We start from the raw sequence: 21,355 nt of genomic DNA, 5'->3' as shown, positions 1-21,355 counted from the left end.
CACATTCATTTCAATATATGCATACTACCGCATGTCTCGGCGCCACAAACGAACATACATATCTATATATGCATACTACCGCATATCTCGGCGCCACAAACGAACATACATATCTATATCTGCATACTCCCGCATGTCTCGGTGCCACAAACGAACATACATTTCAATATCTGCATACTCCCGCATGTCTCGGCGCCACAAACGAACATACATATCTATATATGCATACTCCCGCATGTCTCGGTGCCACAAACGAACATACATATCTATATCTGCATACTCCCGCATGTCTCGGTGCCACAAACGAACATACATTTCAATATCTGCATACTCCCGCATGTCTCGGCGCCACAAACGAACATACATATCTATATATGCATACTCCCGCATGTCTCGGTGCCACAAACGAACATACATATCTATATATGCATACTCCCGCATGTCTCGGCGCCACAAACGAACATACATATCTATATATGCATACTACCGCATGTCTCGGCGCCACAAACGCACAAACATATCTATATATGCATACTCCCGCATGTCTCGGCGCCACAAACGAACATACATATCTATATATGCATACTACCGCATATCTCGGCGCCACAAACGAACATACATATCTATATCTGCATACTCCCGCATGTCTCGGTGCCACAAACGCACATACATATCTATATACGCATACTACCGCATGTCTCGGCGCCACAAACGAACATACATATCTATATACGCATACTCCCGCATGTCTCGGTGCCACAAACGAACATACATTTCAATATCTGCATACTCCCGCATGTCTCGGCGCCACAAACGCACATACATATCTATATATGCATACTCCCGCATGTCTCGGTGCCACAAACGAACATACATTTCAATATCTGCATACTCCCGCATGTCTCGGTGCCACAAACGAACATACATTTCTATATATGCATACTACCGCATATCTCGGCGCCACAAACGAACATACATATCTATATATGCATACTCCCGCATGTCTCGGCGCCACAAACGAACATACATATCTATATATGCATACTACCGCATGTCTCGGCGCCACAAACGAACATACATATCTATATATGCATACTCCCGCATGTCTCGGTGCCACAAACGCACATACATATCTATATACGCATACTACCGCATGTCTCGGCGCCACAAACGAACATACATATCTATATGCCACAAACGCACATACATTTCTATATAGACATACTACCGCATGTCTCGGCGCCACAAACGAACATACATATCTATATATGCATACTCCCGCATGTCTCGGTGCCACAAACGCACATACATATCTATATACGCATACTACCGCATGTCTCGGCGCCACAAACGAACATACATATCTATATACGCATACTCCCGCATGTCTCGGTGCCACAAACGAACATACATTTCAATATCTGCATACTCCCGCATGTCTCGGCGCCACAAACGCACATACATATCTATATATGCATACTCCCGCATGTCTCGGTGCCACAAACGAACATACATTTCAATATCTGCATACTCCCGCATATCTCGGCGCCACAAACGAACATACATATCTATATATGCATACTCCCGCATGTCTCGGCGCCACAAACGAACATACATATCTATATATGCATACTACCGCATGTCTCGGCGCCACAAACGAACATACATATCTATATATGCATACTCCCGCATGTCTCGGCGCCACAAACGAACATACATATCTATATATGCATACTCCCGCATGTCTCGGTGCCACAAACGCACATACATATCTATATACGCATACTACCGCATGTCTCGGCGCCACAAACGAACATACATATCTATATGCCACAAACGCACATACATTTCTATATAGACATACTACCGCATGTCTCGGCGCCACAAACGAACATACATATCTATATATGCATACTCCCGCATGTCTCGGTGCCACAAACGCACATACATATCTATATATGCATACTCCCGCATGTCTCGGTGCCACAAACGCACATACATTTCTATATATACATACTACCGCATGTCTCGGCGCCACAAACGCACATACATTTCTATATAGACATACTACCGCATGTCTCGGCGCCACAAACGAACATACATATCTATATATGCATACTCCCGCATGTCTCGGTGCCACAAACGCACATACATATCTATATACGCATACTACCGCATGTCTCGGCGCCACAAACGAACATACATATCTATATACGCATACTCCCGCATGTCTCGGTGCCACAAACGAACATACATTTCTATATATGCATACTACCGCATATCTCGGCGCCACAAACGAACATACATATCTATATATGCATACTCCCGCATGTCTCGGCGCCACAAACGAACATACATATCTATATATGCATACTACCGCATGTCTCGGCGCCACAAACGAACATACATATCTATATATGCATACTCCCGCATGTCTCGGTGCCACAAACGCACATACATATCTATATACGCATACTACCGCATGTCTCGGCGCCACAAACGAACATACATATCTATATGCCACAAACGCACATACATTTCTATATAGACATACTACCGCATGTCTCGGCGCCACAAACGAACATACATATCTATATATGCATACTACCGCATGTCTCGGCGCCACAAACGAACATACATATCTATATATGCATACTCCCGCATGTCTCGGCGCCACAAACGAACATACATATCTATATATGCATACTCCCGCATGTCTCGGCGCCACAAACGAACATACATATCTATATATGCATACTCCCGCATGTCTCGGTGCCACAAACGAACATACATATCTATATATGCATACTCCCGCATGTCTCGGTGCCACAAACGAACATACATATCTATATATGCATACTCCCGCATGTCTCGGTGCCACAAACGAACATACATTTCAATATATGCATACTCCCGCATGTCTCGGCGCCACAAACGCACATTCATTTCAATATATGCATACTCCCGCATGTCTCGGCGCCACAAACGCACATTCATTTCTATATCTGCATACTCCCGCATGTCTCGGCGCCACAAACGAACATACATTTCTATATATGCATACTCCCGCATGTCGCGGCGAACACAGAAATATAAAGGTTACTGCATTGAAATATCGCATCATGTCGTTACGTACATATTCCTTTATGTCGCGGCGCATCATAAGGTACATGCTTACCATATATGCATATTCCCAATAGTTGCGGCCCCACCAACGAAAACAACTTACAAAAACTACGACACATTAGCGCATGTCGGTATTTCGTTAGCGCTGTGTTACGGCTAGGCCCCTTGATTAACTTAGAACAACTGACGAATGTGTTCCATGACAACTTGTTTCATAATTAACACACAACACTGTACTACCGTCTGCACAGATAAGAAAGTCACAAATTAGGCCTGAAAGTGGTTCAATTGTTATCGCAGTACACCTCACCAAAACATACAATTCGAGAAAATTATATCAGAGTAAATTGATATAAAGACAATTCACCTATAAAATACAGTTATAGAAGTTTGTTGTACATAAGTTTATAAATCGTATGCAAAGTGTACAAGAAAACAAAATAAAACAAACAAAAATGTTTTAACGAAAAAAAAGCACACAGATTATTTAACATTTATTTAATTATTGAATTTTGTATATTGTTTTGTAGGTCTTTCTTTACAAGTAAACATTTAATCTTGAATTTGAACTTTAGAACTAGAAAATGCTTTCTAAGATTGAGATTTAGTATAACGTATCACAGTTTAGAATTATTCAAGTCAATAAGAAATTAACAATTTAAAACGCTTCATTTTTGTGGTAATTTGGAGAATATTAGAATTTGGATGCCTATTTATTCTTTGCTTTGAAAGTCAAATTTGATACTCTACAAGAAATCCACTTTGTATTGGAAAACAAGCTGGTGTAAGACTGATGTATTTACACCTCAACTTCCATTCCTTAAATAAACTGCCTTTCATCGATTGATAAACGCAACATCTACGGATATGTTCGGATCGCAATTCATCGCATAACAGTATACATGAACAACTTTGATTTTGTTAATGTTTGTATAGTTTCAGCAGGTGCGGTAAAATACAAATACAGATTTTAGAAAGTGTTAAATTATGATATGTTAAATGTATCGTTGCCATAAGTGTTTCAATTTTACATTTAAAAGTGATTTTAAGTGGTTAATCTTTTCCCGCGTTATCGTGACGTCATTTGATAAAACGTTTCCGGTAACAGTCGGGTCGTTCTATTTACAGAATGGGAAAGAAAGGAGTACTGAAAGGTTTTCTTAAATGAAATAAAGTATTTTTTAGTAATTCTTGAATGAAATATTGCACTTTTGGTGTAAATATAAGTAATAAATTGCGGAATTGATGTAATTATCGGGGATATGGACGCAATTTGCCTGGTCAAAGTACGCGTGGAGTCCTTCGGACTGAATTACTGATTAAGAGACTAAATGATGAAAACGTTTAGCAATTAAGCAATTAAGTGTCTATATGTTAGCGTTTATAATCATTTTTATCATATTTAACTATGTTTGAATATAAGGGTCCTCATAAACTCATAAGTATGTAGTTTTATTAGCGCTTTAAAGTTAATTGTAAATATGAGATAAGCACTGTAAAATTTGGTATATATAGCAATACTAACACTATTATAAATATTAATATTAATACTTTAACTACAACTAAAACTATTTTTTAAGAGATTACTTCTTTCCTTTATACTCTTCAAAGTGTTTCAAATGAAAAATAGATAGATATCTCTGTATCAAACCTCAGTGCTTTTAGAACGAAGTGCGTTTATTTCAACCAAACTCCAATTTCCTGTTGCCACATGATGCACGTACCTAAAAATAATACTACCAACCAGACTGAACTACATAACCTAGAACTTCTGTTAGTGTTTCGAGATATAACGTCAAAAATAGAAACCTCTTTTGTAAATCTAAGATCCGTTCCGATGTTTAGTATCATTGATGTCACTTTTCCACCTTCGCGAACAAACATAACGTTTAGTTTTATCGTTACGTTGTTATGATCCATAAAATGAACATAAAGATCCCATGGTTGTGTGATTTCCATCAAGAAGCGTTCATTGTCTTGAGTTGAATAGAGAATTCCCCCGAACCTTCCCGATTCGAAGTTAAGCTGCGTTTGTGAACTTCCGTTCACAGTTACTACAACATCGGGTTGAAACTCATTTCCGTAGGTTCCGGTATACTCGGAAATGTCCGGCAAGAAAGGAGAATTTTCCGGTGGCCTTGAATCAGCCTTGTAAACTTTTTTCCAAGGTTCGGGAAAAGAGCAGGCAGTTGAAGAGTTCAGCCATGGTTCTTTGTCCAGTAATAAGTCTGCCAGATAGTACAGGGTTGTAGTCAATGATGTGTACTGGTCATCCTTAAACATGCCTCCATTTGTACTAATAAATATCCCTGCAAATAGCAATTTACAATTACTACAGTTAATCATGCTGGCGATTAGTTCTATTAATTCAACTACATTTTATAATCCCTCAACATAAAGTTTATAAATTGTGTTTTATTTTCTATAAAAACAAAAATATATAAATGTGGAAAATTGATACAACTTTACAATTAGAATTCCCTAACCTAAATTCTTCAACTTACATTCAACTCATTCCTTCAGTCAACAATAGAACTCACAAAACGTATCGACCTTAACTCGAATAAAGCTAGTAAATATAGTTTGAATGGCGTCAAAGAAGATTCTTGGTACCTCCAAAGTATATTAACTGTTCTCTCTAATATCTTTTGAAGTAAAGTAACTGCTGTTATTCAATTTAAAACATCATAGTGCGTCAGTCGATATTATCTTTGAGAGATACTGTCTCCTAATTAGAAAATACTAAGTCCTAATTAGAATATAGTAAGTCCTAATTTAGCAATGTAAACTCTAAATTAGTAGAAACAATGTTTCGAATAGGAGTTTCTCAGTCCTAATAAGGGGATAGTAAGTCATTATTACGATTTACTAAAACAAGAGTCAACTCCCTGTTATTATTACGATTTACTTAAACAAGAGTCAACTCCCTGTTCCACAACGCGTTTCGACTTTATTCAGATTTTATCAGGTGAATGCCAAACAGAGATACCATGTCTTGATTTGATATTTACAATAGTAGATCATATCTCGCAATTAAATGAGTATACGTCTTAATTATGCACCAGTCAATTGTAACCACGTCCCCCCCCCCCCTCAGGTCCGGGGGTATACCGGGGATAGCCGGGGAAATAGGCCGTCTTTTTACCTTTCCGGTGGCTCCGCAGTGCCGGGTGAATGCGGTGGTTTTGTCTTCGCACTCTAGCGGGGAAAGATCCTTACCTAGGGTCCCTGGGGTGTGGGGGCATTATGGCGGGGATTTTACTTCCAGTTCGTCTCCGCAGGGCGGGGATTTTACCCGGGGTTGGCTGAACCGAAAGTCAAAGTCCCCGCTATTCCCCGCACCTGGGGGGGGGAGGGGTCGTGGTTACATTTGACTGGTGCATTATGATAATGATACTTAGTCAATTGAACAAATATGTACTTGTTGAAAAGATATATCTTTCCTTTATATAACATGTTATTTTTCATCGTAACATTGCATATTTTATACTTTTATGTTCAAAATAATGTTTTATATACATGTATACACGTACTTGGGTTGTATAACAAGTTGAAACTACCTTTATGTAAACATTCGATATATTGCTAAATTATTGTGTTTTAATTATACTTTACACTCAAACGAATATTCAAATGATCATATAAAATGTATGTCTATACAGTCATATCTAGCTCATGGACTGTAAGTTTGTATCCTTTAGTTATATGGGTCTATGATAAGTAAACTTCATAAATGTAAATATTGTAATGAAGTAGATTATCTTTTTCTCTTCTTTACCTATATTTTGCTCTGGGACCAACCAGGCAATCGAGTAGTAAGCCCATAGGGTTCCTCTGTGCCACACCGCTCTGTAGCCTGGAAATATACATGCCAATGATCAACGTGTTATTGAAATAATGGATGCTTTATCGTGTGTTCGTACCATACAGGCGAATCATTGATGGAAATATTGACGCGTGGAAAATCAACATTATATTCCATACCATAATATGACTACCTTGCGTGGTTTAATCTATACTCTTCGCATTTTCCACCAATGTGTTTGTTTCCACTGCGCAGCGACTTTAGCAGTTAGCAAGACTACATAATGAAGGGAATGAAAATGCGACACAATGCCATAGGATTCAAAGTTCGACACCATTTTTGTCGAACTATTGACTATATTATAACTTTGATAGGCGTGGGTTATTAAAACACACTGCATGAGAAAAAAAACGTCAGTTAAAATGGCAAGCGGCATGTGTTTCTAACTGACAATAAACGATATATCAACTCATTTGAATATATCAAAACGCATACCAATGCAACATTTTACCCCTTTCAGCATGGCCTAACCAAACACAATAAACACGTAAGTGACATACTTATAAAGTCACAGTGCCATTGCACTAACCGGCGCGTTGACGTGAAGGTCAAATGAACAAAATGTGCAGGGAAGAATAACGGTCATTATTAAAGGAGTAAGAAAGGTGGCCAAAACAGGGTGACAGACAAGGATCAAACCGGATAAATTACGTACTTGTATATTTCCTTTCGTCATTCGTAATGCACTTTATTTTGCCTAGGAAGAGCATGAACATGCATACCGCCTTTAAATGTAATAAGTACAATTTCGACATTTTTTTCCATAATAACTAAAGTAATTTATAAAATAAGGAGAACACTTAAAAGTCTTTTAAGTCCAAATCCCCTGAGACTCTTTCAAAACATGTGCAGCACGTCAAAAAAAATCTCATCTAGTTCTCGTGTGTTTATATAGCAAATTGTCATGTCATTTAAAAGTCAATTAATGACAATGATGTTCCTAAAAATATCTTGTTTTCAAATAACGACGCAGTTATTTTATAGACCAAGACCGATTCTTTAAAAAAATACCACAAGATGGTAATTGTTTCAGATAAACTTTGGAAATAAAACTAGTGAAAAAGCAGTATAAGACAATTAAATTTTAAATTTAAAATTCATATGTTTTTTAATACTCGCCTTAAATAACTTATGTCATAAAGATTCACTTTATAAATGTTTGAATGCATACCATCATAACTACTCTCAAACCATCCGTATCCGTATCCGCCTACAACGTCAGACACGGGGAAAGTCGGTTTGGACACGGTGACGTCCCCTCTAACCACAGGTAAAGCAACTGAAATGAAAGCGTCATTCTCCGACTCTATGTTACAAATTGAAAACCATCTACAAAAATCATGTTTAACATACAAATGCTTCATTTGATAGCATCGACATAAAAAACTGCAAAGTATCAAGTACCTGAAAAAGCCTCTCTGAAAAGCATAGGGTCTACCAACTGGTCCCCAGTCGTTGTTTTCCCATTGCTCAGAACAAACTGTAAATAGAGCACCATGTCCTCTGCAGACGACAATATCGCTCCTGCTGGCTCTGCCGGATGTAGTCTGAAGATAGTCAAAATATCAACATGTCTCCCAAAAGACATTTTAAGCAAACATGTATCAAAGGCTCAGGGCACTATTTGACCAGTCTGGGATCGAACCTGTGCCACTTGCTTGCAAGTCAGATGTAAACAAACGGAGCTCATTGGCCAGGAATTCTCAAATATGTTCTAACCAGAGCGAGTCAGTCAGTATCGTGTCATTCACACGTTTTGTGCTTGAATTCGTCCCCGGGTTTTCACACCGTACCATATTTTACCAGTGTGGACTAATGCATTAATACAGGAACCATGCTCCCACGTTGAACAAAATTGTCAGGACACATACGCAAAATTCACCTCCAACACCTCTTTTCTAGGAAAGGGGGAGGGGACATTGCGCCCCTTAACAGCGCAAATAATACCGCTTTCTTTTAGTTTGTGTTCATGTTAATGTTTGAATATTTCAATTTCATATCAATAGTTTAAACATACGCATATTGTTTTTTTAATACGTCCAAGTTACGGAGAACGTTAAATTCGTTTTAAATGGGTATCTCCAGTGTTTTTTCTTTGAAAATATTAAGTAGTGGGTATTAGTGGTTTTAAAAATAAATGAATACATAGAGGATATTTGTTTTAGGGGGTAATTCAGAAATAAATAAAAAAACAAATAAAACTCCAAAAATAAGCATAAAAGAAACAGAAAATTTGTTTATTTAATTTCACTCGTGATCATAAAAAAACTACATTTTCACTCGTGGTTTCGCCACTCGTGAAAATATGTTTTTCTATGACACTCGTGAAATAAAAAACGATCTTACACTGAAATAAACAAATTTTCTGTTTCTTTTATGCTTATTTTTGGAGTTTTATTTGTTTTTTTATTTATTTCTGAATTACCCCCTTTTTTTGAAAAGGGTGGGCTTTACGCCGCTACCCGTGGGGCGCCCCTTATGCATAATTATAGCTGTCAACTTTTCTACTTTCGGTTTGCTGAGAAATAGTTCTCTGCTATTCATACTTATACCTTAATATTCGCTCATTTTTTATTGCAAAGCTTTATGAACAGTAAGAAATTAAGTATTATTAGTGCACAAAGGTTCCAAAAAAATATGAAAACACTTTTTATTTTAACCAAATTACTACGCCGCTATTTAAAGAATGAAAATTTGGAAGGTCAAATGTGTTAACAAAACAAATGTTGATACTCACTGGATTTTAACCATTCTTCTTAGTTTAAGACTGCATATACGCGTGTTTTTATAGTAAGTTAATATTCAGTCATCTTACTGTCAGAGACCAGTCTGTTTCGCTATAAAATGTTTGTTTTCCAGAAGAGTAAATGCCACGCTAGTTTGTTGACAGATTTTGAGATGTGGGTGGGGTAAAAAATATCGGATATATCTGTAAATTGTTGTGTGAATTCTCCAGGAAGCTCATTTTACGTACTACAACGGTTAACAGTTCAAAATACATTTGAACGATGCTATAAAATTTTATTTATGTTCGAACAGTTGTTTTTGTCTGTAATTTGTTTGGAATGAAAGCAAATGTTCGAACATTCAGCTTCAAAGATCAGTAAAATGTTTGATTAACGGGATAACCGGTAATAAACGGTAAGTTGTTAATTTCCAATTATATATTTATTTAAATTTATAAAATATTTCTTTATTTTTTTAACATGTTTTGACATAATTTACTGAAGTCCAGTGTTCTGTTTTGACCAAGGGAAGTACATGTAACAACAAAGGATTTTAAAAGTAGTTCTGAAAATTGATATTTTCACTCCTTATTTTGCAGTGAAAATATCAAATTGATATTTTCACTGTTGTTATTTCACTGTTAAAACCCCATATTTCATCGTAAAGCATGAAAGAAAGTAAAATATATAAGATATTTGTAGCACATACCAAATGAAATTTTAAAAAAACAACGGCAGTGTTGAATTTTACGTCACTTCCTTTTTAAGATTGTGTATTTATCTACTGGCCCCCATTTCTCGAAACTTCTTAAGTCCCCTATAACAGGATTAAGCTAAACCTACTATTTTTATTTTTTTAATATTTTTTATATTCACCTTTAAAAGTTGTAATCCTCTAAATAGAAATTATCGTTACGTTAATCACAATTAACTATTTTTCATTCATCAAATTTCACTATAAGTATGTAGTTTGGCTGTTTGAAATAAGCAACTTATACCTGTTAAGCTTAAGAAGTGTCGAGAGATTGGGGCCAGGTGAAGATGTTACTCAAAAAAGTATAGATATAAAAGTGTTTAAGAAAGCTCAACGTGTTTGTGTGAGTGTTTATATAAAAGCATATAAGGGAGCATACTCATAAATATCTAAAGTTGAGTTTTCAAACGAGTTGTCCTTGTATATGTACGGATGCGCCATATCACTGGCAAGCACGTCCGATGTCTTCTTCAGTATTTTAGTTGACTTCATTCCAAGGGGTACAAAAATTCGTGACATTAGAAGATTTTCCCACGTGTCTCCACCTAACTTTTCTGCCACGTGACCAAGTAACATGTACAAGTAATTGTTGTAGATATAGGAGTCCCTAAAAGGGATTTGCTCTGGGAGATACCTCATCCGTCTGCAATAAAAGTTCATGAGGAAGAAACGATCGTTATGACTGACTCATCATATTTTTGAGCATTCAAGTGATTTCATGGATTTATTATTATAATATGTAATAGCAATATTACACAATTATACTATTAACAAACAAAAAATTGCAGCAAACAATACGTCTAATATTTAATATTATTTACATATAACATTGTTAGATATAATTATTTATAAGATGAGTAATTACTTGCACATGTCTTCCCTCGATAGGGATGGAGGAAACCCAGCCATGAACCCGATGTCGGGGTTGGCCAGGCCTGTTCTATGTGACAAAAGGTCTCGAAGAGTTGTCTCCCGTGTCCTATAGTCGTCAATGAACCCATACTCTGAGCCAAGAATATCGGATACCGTCGTCTTCCAATGTAATCTGTAACAAAGCAATTGTGTATCGTTGATTTTAAGTTTAATAAATATTAAAATAGCTAGATTCATTCAACAATAGCGTAACAATATTTATGCGAAAAGCTACAGAAACAAGCTAAGTTGCAAACAGTTTTAACATAAACCCGGTTTAATAGACTGAGTCAACGCCAAAGACATACAACATAAAATCACAAACAAGAAACATGGACGAACAGCACAAAACTCCACAAACAACACAGTGCATACATACTATATATAAAAAACTAGGTATATTTATCAAGGATAGATAGGTACCGCCTTGGAAAGTTCAGTAAAGTGTAAATTTATCGGGGGTTTAAACCAGCTTAAGTGCACAAACCTCACTCGTATCCCAACAATCCTAAATAAAGAAAAAAAGTAAAAGGTAAATCTTATCAAAGTATGCATTAACTTGAGGAAACTTTACAATAAAACGAATAATAATAAACTTATAGGTAAACCCCAAGTACTTCTATGATAAGATATCCCAACTCTATCAGCAGACGGAGAAATACAAGTTCTTTATGAGCGTACAAAAAAAACCCCGTAAAACCTAGACTAGACCCACGACTAGTTGGTAAGAGCCAGTCTAGCTGACAAATCTTCTACGAAGTCATCTCCCTTTACCGAGAAACCAGGTCAAAGTTTAGCATATTCAATTAGAACATTGTCAATACCTTTTGAAAAGAAACTCGGACACCGAACATGACATATGAAAAACAAAGAAATAAATACATCAAAGTATTTGGTACGACAATTCAAAACTTAATATTATAGAACAATGATAAAATACCTTTATTCGGGATCGAACCCACCAATAATATATGCGATGTTAGCATCGACACTAAATATTGATAATAAAAGTAATAATAATAATAATGATAATAATAATAATGATAACGATAATAATAATAATAATAATACTAATAATAATAATAATAATAATAATAATGATAATATTAATGTTAATAATAATAATGTTAATAATAATAGTGTTAATAATAATAATAACTATTGGAAAAAAGATTGTATCTGCTATAAAAGCACTGGGTTCAGCGAACGAGTACAGACGTTCAGGGTAGCCAATGTTATTCCCACATGCAGAGTATTCGCTACAAAATAATAGGGATAAAAAACAAAACAGCTTGATAACATGGGCGACTGTAAGCTTTTACTGAGAGCAAGGCTTTTTCCCACGTTTCATGCTTTCTTTCGTGGACTGTCATTGTCAATACAGTTATTAGCTGAATTTAATTGACAGTGATGTAGACGTTCTATGCTATTTAATCGGTCGCTGTAGTTTATGAACCGTGCCTATGCTAAACAGAACAATTGAACCAGACCTATGTAGCAAGCGAACCGATATAATTTGTTTCTAAATTATACAGATAATGACATAAAAGTACTTATTTTCAACAAATGCCTGATTATAAACAATCATTAAACTGTCATGGCTCTTGAAAAAGACTGTGTGAAGCTATGAAACAAAATTTCACTCATAAATTTCCTTTTTCTTTTCGTTTTTCCCTCATATAGCTTAACGTACATTACAGAAAAACAGCTGAACTAGACTTTGTATACGCCTGTATTACACGGAGCTTATAAAGCAATGCAGACTTTTGGTACAATGATAATCCCAAAAGATGGCAAAGACTTTTCCTGAACATTGCATTAGTTTTATAACCAGGTAGACCTCGTATATGATGTTCGGTTTCCGACGATTTTGAATTTTCAAAGATAATGCAGATGTTGCAAAACACTTCTTATACGTCCGACAGCGGACTTCTTTTAGCACACTACGTCATCAAAGTATGTGGTATGTGTATATTGTACCTGTTAAAAATGGCGTTTATGACAATACGAGTTAAGCGAATATTAAAGTATCAGCGGGTCCACTATTTAAAAGAAATTTTGCAAATGAGTTTTAAACCTTACCGCATGTTTTCAAAACTACGTGTACATACAGTTTCTTTCATTTTCTTGATACTAGACAATATATTTATAAATACATACACATTTTATAATCTGAGGTGGTATGTGTTGATATAAATTTAATACCACTAATATGTCATACTTATTCTCTTTAAGCAGGATCGCCAGCAAAGCCATGGTAAATGACTTGGTCACAGAGGCAATGTTAAACAAGGTGTCTCCGTCTACAGGCCGCCCGCTTTTTAAATCAGCCATCCCAAAGCCATGTGTCCATGTTTCGTTTTCTGTATTAAAAACCAGAAAGTTGCTCATACCTTTACAACAACGTGTGAAAATGGAAAACTTAAACATAAATAACACTACGGCGCGAGTAAATAAATGTTATGGTAAATAAATGCACGCTATAATATCTTATGCACACTTAAGTTTTTAATATCTCGTACGTTATAGTAAACAAATAGACGCTATGGTATACCAATGGACGTTAGTGTAAACTCATTCCAGCCAAAGTATATCAATAGACAATAGATATAGTGTACCAATTTAAGCTAAAGTAAACCAATACGCCAAAGTACACTATAGCGTCCATTGGTATACTTTTAGCGCATTGGTATACTTTTGCTTCAATTGGTACACTATAGCGTCCATTGGTATACAATATTGTCATGTTTCCCAATGGACGCTATCGTTCACCAATATACTTTAGTATAGCAATGGACTCTATAATATCGCAATGCGCTATAGTATACCAATGCGCGAACTCTCGTTTACCAATGCATGCTATAGTGTACAAATTCACGCTTTAGTATACAAATGCAGTGATGGTATATCTCGGCGCGTTAAAGCACACTTATAAACGATGTAATAATAATCGATATCGATATATCGATATAAAGTAGTGTACATACGTATTTTAAATTATGTTTCTGTGACCTCTTCGCTAAAAGTATATAATGAAACATTAACAGACTGGAGAAATGGGGTATCTTCAATACCATTGGCTATAAAAGGGGATTTACCTTATTACCAGTACATGACTGTATACCGTTGTCGTCTTATAACCTGATAAATACTTTCTTACAAAACATGATACGTTCCCTCCAATTTTATGTTTCATTCGATTTATTTTCTTCTGTATCACCAACCGGCTTCATCATATTAAATCAGTTTATTTAATCTAGTACACAAAAACTTATTTGATCTGTTTCAGTAGTTATATCATGTGGCGTTACAAATAGGCTAGACATCAGGCCTTAATTTTGAGCAATGTTAAGCATCACACCCTTAAATACCATTATTTTAAGCCAAAAATAATCCCACTTATAGTACAAATAATTGTGGTCAGAAGCAGTGATACAAGGTACAAGAATCTTTATTTAAAGTCGGGTATGTGTTAACTAGAAACATTAGCTCAATGACCTATTTCCCGACATGAATAACAGACATACATATCATATCAAATAAATAGCAATAGGCTGAAATCTGAGTTTAGATTTATGACTCTAATTGCTAATCTTCATTTCATTATAACTTTCTTTCAAGATGAGTTGTGAAGATGGAAGTTGCTAGATTGTGTTCGAAATTATTGAACAGTATTTCACACTTATTTTTGTTAAAACGTGGAATAAAGACGATTCTTTGTAAATTACAATAAATGTTTTTCTGAGTCTGAATCTAGATCTGAACTTGAGAATGTTCGTTATTATGGCCACAGATGTTTGTGAAATGTTGATTCTTGGTGACCCCGTTACACTCTGATATATAGAAATGCAAATACTTTACACAGATAGCAGTGATTATTTCTTTATTTGACGTCAAATCAAGCGTTTTGCAGTGTATGTATTCTTTATTTCTCTACACATATCACACAAACGGAATATTATGTTTTTGAGCAAAAATTATTTTTTAATCACAAAACTTGTTTATATAACCGTATGTCAATATGCCGTCAACTTGACCATTTCAACTTCCTTATTTCACAGATTAATGACTCAAACTACATGAATTCACAGATTTAAGGAAATTAGTAATTTACACTTTTTCACGAGTTCATCTTCAAGAAATTATGAGTTCATGTATTTAATAGATTATTTAATAGAATGTGTTACGCTATGATATCATAATTGTAAAAAAAAAACCAGATCCAAAATTTAAAAAAAAAATGTGTCAGAGACCGGGTTCGATCCTTGTCGCCAAAATTGCAGTACAGCGTCGTATCCACTGAGCTACGACGGCTTATTTTAATCGGGTGACAAAATGAAGCTATATACCTTACTTGGTAATATCCCGTGATAACATCGGCTAGCCAATCACGCATAAGGAATGGATTCTACTACATAGACATACCCAGTAATCTTTTTTAATGGAAAAAGATGAAATAACTGCTAAACTTAAATACACTGTAAACTATGTGGTACTTCGGTTAGTAAGTTTCAATGCATTGACACATTAACAAGTTTATGACAGTTTTCGACATTTTTCTTCTTTTTTTTGCTTTAAGAATGGTGAAATTGTGAAGACAGCAAAATGAAATCATGAAATAGTGACTAATTAAAAAGTGAAGTTAAAACAGTGGAATTATCCCAGCATTAATAATGGTCGTATACAATAATAATTGCAGTGAATACATAAGGTTTTGACCGATTCTAATAAAAAACTTCTCAGCTTCTCGTTAAAAAGAAAACATTACCTTTGATGATGCCGACGGTCATTCCCGAGACGTGACGGCATTCTAACGTTGCCTGTATAAGTTTCACAACGTCTTGTTCCGTTTCACCGTCAAACACTGCTCCACGTACATTGGTCAACACGAAGGCGGCACCAAAATAACGAAGAACGTACCGCATAGCTTACTACGGATTTGCAACGTGAGTGTGAATAATCCAGCAGTAACCTCGTTTTAAATACAGTAGTTTTCGTCTAACATAAAACAGTAATTGTGGTTTAATTTTGAAACTTATTTAAGATGATTGCCAAAAAAACTTTTTCAAAGTCATATTATGATGTTGCAGCATCTTTTTTGAATACCTGTATCTTGTTTAATTTAGTTTTAGAGTTTACAACAGGCGACAATAATAACTTCTTCGTTTATTTTTAAACTCAAACTCATCTTTGTATAATTATGATTCAGTTGTTAAGTGAATGTAAAAAAATAGTTTTTATAACTCTTTTATCACCAAGATCCCGTTAAAATGTAAACTTCGCTCTTGAAAAGTGTAAATGACACGGAATGACCAGATGCGGTGTAAATAAGGCGTAGCACCTCGACAATTTTCTTTTGAAAACAACCTCGGATATTTATGGACGGTTTACATTCATGTCAAACTTATACTACGCTTCAAATATGTCGCGCAATAATTTCAAATGACCAGTTAAGCCATGAACACACAATCCTTAGTTCTATATTTACCATTAGGCCAAATAAAAATTAGGTCTGTTTCAGGTTACCCGACCGACCCTATTTTTTCCCGCCGACCCTAACCTATTTTTCGCTGAAAAATGTGATTTGGGTACGAAAAGCATTTGGTTACGAAATGTATGTACGTAAAGTTGACAATGTTAGAGTTGGATTTCTGAATGTATTTACCGTACTTCACCTTAGAGTGCGGACACCTTAAAATAATTAATTTTTCGCTCTCCGAATTCATAGAAAATAACCATTTTTGCATTTTATCTACATGTATGGTAAACCTGCCTATTTTCTTCATGTCTGCATTTTACCGTAGTTATCAATGGTTATTACGCCTATAAGTGTAACTCCTTCATCAAGTTGTTTAAAATCCCATTCAACACCATTTTAAACATGCATTGAAATGAATAAACACCTTTTATCGGCTTCAGATCAAACAGTCACATTGTGTGACGTCATATAACTCTCAGGTATACCCACGAGGATCTCATGGAGAGCATGGATATTGTTATGCAGGATTAATGTGTCTGGGTGGTGTTTTCGATCGTAGCTTAAGTATTGCATTTCTAACTTTAATTCATCACATTAAATAGTTACCTATATCATTGAATGTGTTGATTTTTATTGTTCTATTGATGTTTCAATGAGTATTACTGTACGATTATTGCTTCATAGAGTCTATATTAAATGTGTGGTACAAGTTTCAAAGTTTATTGGCGGATTGTTTTACAAACATGTCATGTCTGTGTTTCTTAATCTCTTAATTGCCCTTGTTGTTTCTTTAATCCTCCATTAAATATATCACACGTCCTTTTCAACAGGCAATAAATCGATTAGGATGGGTAGTAACTAACTAACTTATCACAGTGATGTATACGGTTAGGTAATTTAGCCAGGCATTGTACCGATAAAGATCAATATTTTTTGTCTGTGAGACTTAGTAACTGTAAGTTACAATCGATGTCCTTTGGGTGTCCGAAAATTAGGTACCTAAAATAAATTATTTTTGAAAATAATAACGGATGTCCGAATTTTTAGATTGTCCGAACTCAAAGGTGAATTACAGGTAGTTTGTGCTTGTGTGGCAGGTATATTTCAATTCTTGAACTATATTTTCTTGTCAGATACAAATGTGTCAGATACTGACTTTCGGATTGATATGTCAGACTTAAGTGTGCAATTTTGGCAATAAAACCTGCAGGTTACTTGTTCTTCAAACCTGAACCCCCAGGTCCTCTTGACAGCATTGAGGTTTCCTTGGCTGATGGCTTATTTGGTAAATTTGCTGTCCCACTCTTCATGTAATTATGTTACAGGGAGGTTAGCATTCTACAGAGGGTGATTGAAAGCAAAAGGGTGCATAAAGAAAAGTAAAACCGTTCCTGGAAAGTCTTAAATAATAGCAGAGTAGTGTACCATAACTTAGTTGAAATCCAACCATCATTGTCAAAGTATAAATGAAGTATGTTTCCTTTGAAGCATGGAACATGTTTAAAAACTACTGATAAACCTGAAAATTGATGACTTTTACTTTTGTTACTTTCTGAGCCAACAGTTACTGAAATCAATATATCAAAAAAATAAAAAAATATTCCGACCTACCTACCCTATTTTTTTTTGGCAGCGTTACCTGAAACGCACCTATTTTTTATTTGGCCTTAGTAACATTCTTTCTCGCATAGAACATACATATCGTGTAATCGTCAATCATACGCATTTTTCTGGTAAATGAGTAATTAAATTCCTACGGATAACAACTTTATAAGCTGTGTTTTGGTTCCAATCCATTTCAATAATATATCGATATTCTGTATAGTTTGTGTGTATATATTGAATTAAATGTGTTTAAATAAAAAAAAACATATGAATATACTCCAAGTACTAATTGATGCAATAATACACTTCAATGGCAACCAATTTAAACCAAGTAATAATGGTTACACTTTTAAACACTACAGTTAGTGAATAGTTGTATTTATAATATAACGAACTAGTTTTGTTGTTCATATAACGAACTACTACAGTAGAAACCAGTTGGCTCCAACTAGTTTGGTTTGAAATTCTCGTTGGCTCGAACTAGATGTAAAGGAGAGATATCTCTAAACTGAAGGTAAAACATCCCGCTTGGCTCGATGTTTCTAAGGCTCGAAGTATTTTCGCCGGTCACTTTTGAGTTCGAGCCAACGAGTTTCGACTGTATCATGATTACACCGATATAAGGCTCGTAGTATGGCCGAGATGGCCGAAGTGTTCCAATTGGTAATCCTTACCTAGTCCTTCTAGATCAATTAGGGACCTTCCCTAACCCTAAACCCTAGCCCTTAGACCCTACCTTACCTTAACCCTAGTCCTTCTGGGTCATTTAAGGACCATCCCTAAACCAAACCCTAGCCCTTTGGGATCAGATTAGGACTTTCCATAACCCTAAACACTAGTCCATAACGATCAGTAATGGACCTTCATTTTCCCTTACCCTAGTTTTATGATTTCCAAAGTGGAAATTGCTTATAGAAGCAATTAAGAGGTTACGGTGTCTGCTTCTTACCCAAGGAGTTATTGGTTCGGTAACCACCAGGAGTATCATCCCTTTGCCTCTCGAAATGAACGCCAGTGTGTGTATTATTTGACGACTTGTGACTAATCCTATATAGAACATCACAAGCTAATACCTCAAGTACTCGACGATCAGATATTACGAATACCTGCAAATAGAACAATGAATTCATCCATACTCCAGAGTATGACATAAACATACCCAGACAGCTATCTGGCGTAACTCGCATAAACAAAGGTTTAAAACTATATATTTGAATGGTCTAAAAATGAATTTTAAACATCTTTACACTTGTTTACCTGCTGTGGATACCCAAAATAAGCGTAACTCGTATGGGTGAATGAGAGGATAGTTTAACCATTAATAAAACAACGTTGTTCAACTTAATATTAAATAAGTCATTAATTAACCAAATGTCTTGTTGACAAACACACATGTGATCAATGATGTTATTGATGCTGTGCACATTGTAAAATATTAACTTTCGCATCATTCATAGCTTTAATACGTACTTTTATATACCATGTGACCGTTTGAATGCGATCATCGTGGTGTCTGTTATGCTTTTAAAATTCTACTATGCCTTTGTATTTGGCCACAGTGTAGTTGTGTATTTTTTCTTGTATCTTTCTTAAATACTTTAACCGTAACTAGTGCCATTTGCAGCATTGCCATTCTGAGTGTGGGATATGTACTGGTACTGTTTATTTCCTACTTAGGCTTTGATTATCATCGGATAGAATAATTGTCTAAGTCGATGCCTTAAGCCTCCCTTGAGGGCGATGCATTTCAATCGAACCGATATGACGTGCAGAGTCCGGATGGCTACCCATTTAACCTATACGGAACCCTCTTCCTTAACTGTTGTTTAACGTTAAGATGTCATTCTCCCGTGCTATAAAACCATCTTTGAGGACAAAATGATATTTACAGCAGTTTTATGAGTGCCGTGTGGAAGCTGTAAAAAGTCGAACCGCACCTACATTTAATGTTTTCATTATTTCAAGTTTTACAGACACTGAGAACGGTAGTCTTTAGTATACATAATCTTTGCCGTATAATCTTTGTTGAAACCGGGTTTATTTTTAAACTTTTTGCAACTAAGCTTGTTTCTGTAGTTTTTTCACACAAGCATTGATATTTACAGCAGTTTGTAAGTGCCGTGTGGAAGCTGTAAAAAGTCGTCCTGCACTTACATTTAATGTTGTCATAATTTCCAGATTAACAGAGACTGAAAACGGTAGTCTTTAGTTTACATATTTGCTTCTGAATACCTCTTAAGCACGGGGCTGAAGTTTTTGCTTCTTAAGGTTTCCTCTTATAGAAAATAATTGCATTTCCTCGCGATCACTTTAATTATCAAATATCACGGTTGTAAAATATAGGGTTAATACACCTTTTAGAGGTCGAGACCATCTGCAGAGGCCCGCAAAATCGTTTTCAGCCCGATTGCGTAGCTCGAGGGTTGTAAACTATTTTAAGGGCTTTTGCAGATGGTAACGACCGAAAAAATGTGTTTTATCGTAATTATTGCATACAATTACACACCATGAGTAACTTTTGTGTTAAAAACGCTGTTAAATGTCATAAAAATGCAAAAATCAAAGAGTTCAAAATAACCTCAATAATAGGTACTTGTGTGACGTCACGAGTTATATCATTGAGAAAAAAATGGCATTAAGCTCGATTAGGACCGCAACATAACTCGGAGTTGCATTTTTGTTTCGACGTCATTTTTTTCCATGTTCAGTCGATTGGGAAGTGTTTTTAAAAATTAACTGGATTGCTTGGATTATTTACAGACAATACCTACCGGGTAATCGAATAATTACCGATATAATCCTACTTTAACATTTATATGTTTTTGCAACTAATTTTAACCGGATAAATTTGTAAAAATTGTCTTGATAATATACAGCATCTTCAGCAT

The 21,355-nt window shown here is 35.6% G+C and overlaps 1 protein-coding gene across 1 annotated transcript; it reads right to left on the bottom strand.

Moving 5' to 3' along the window:
* Positions 1 to 3,489: 3,489 nt before the first annotated feature.
* Positions 3,490 to 16,308, bottom strand: LOC128219265 (penicillin-binding protein 4-like). Its single transcript, XM_052927078.1, has 9 exons — positions 16,152 to 16,308; positions 13,605 to 13,746; positions 11,337 to 11,516; positions 10,851 to 11,114; positions 8,396 to 8,538; positions 8,163 to 8,270; positions 6,905 to 6,982; positions 5,132 to 5,435; positions 3,490 to 3,493 (listed from the first exon to the last, which is right to left on the bottom strand). Exons 1-9 carry the CDS (start codon positions 16,306 to 16,308, stop codon positions 3,490 to 3,492), a joined length of 1,380 nt encoding a protein of 459 aa, XP_052783038.1.
* Positions 16,309 to 21,355: the final 5,047 nt, after the last annotated feature.

This window comes from Mya arenaria, chromosome 15 (assembly GCF_026914265.1).
Source record: "Mya arenaria isolate MELC-2E11 chromosome 15, ASM2691426v1".
In the NCBI taxonomy this organism is placed as follows: Eukaryota; Metazoa; Mollusca; class Bivalvia; order Myida; family Myidae; genus Mya; species Mya arenaria.
Note: the sequence above shows the minus strand (reverse complement) of the source record. Positions and strands in the feature narration are given on the sequence as shown.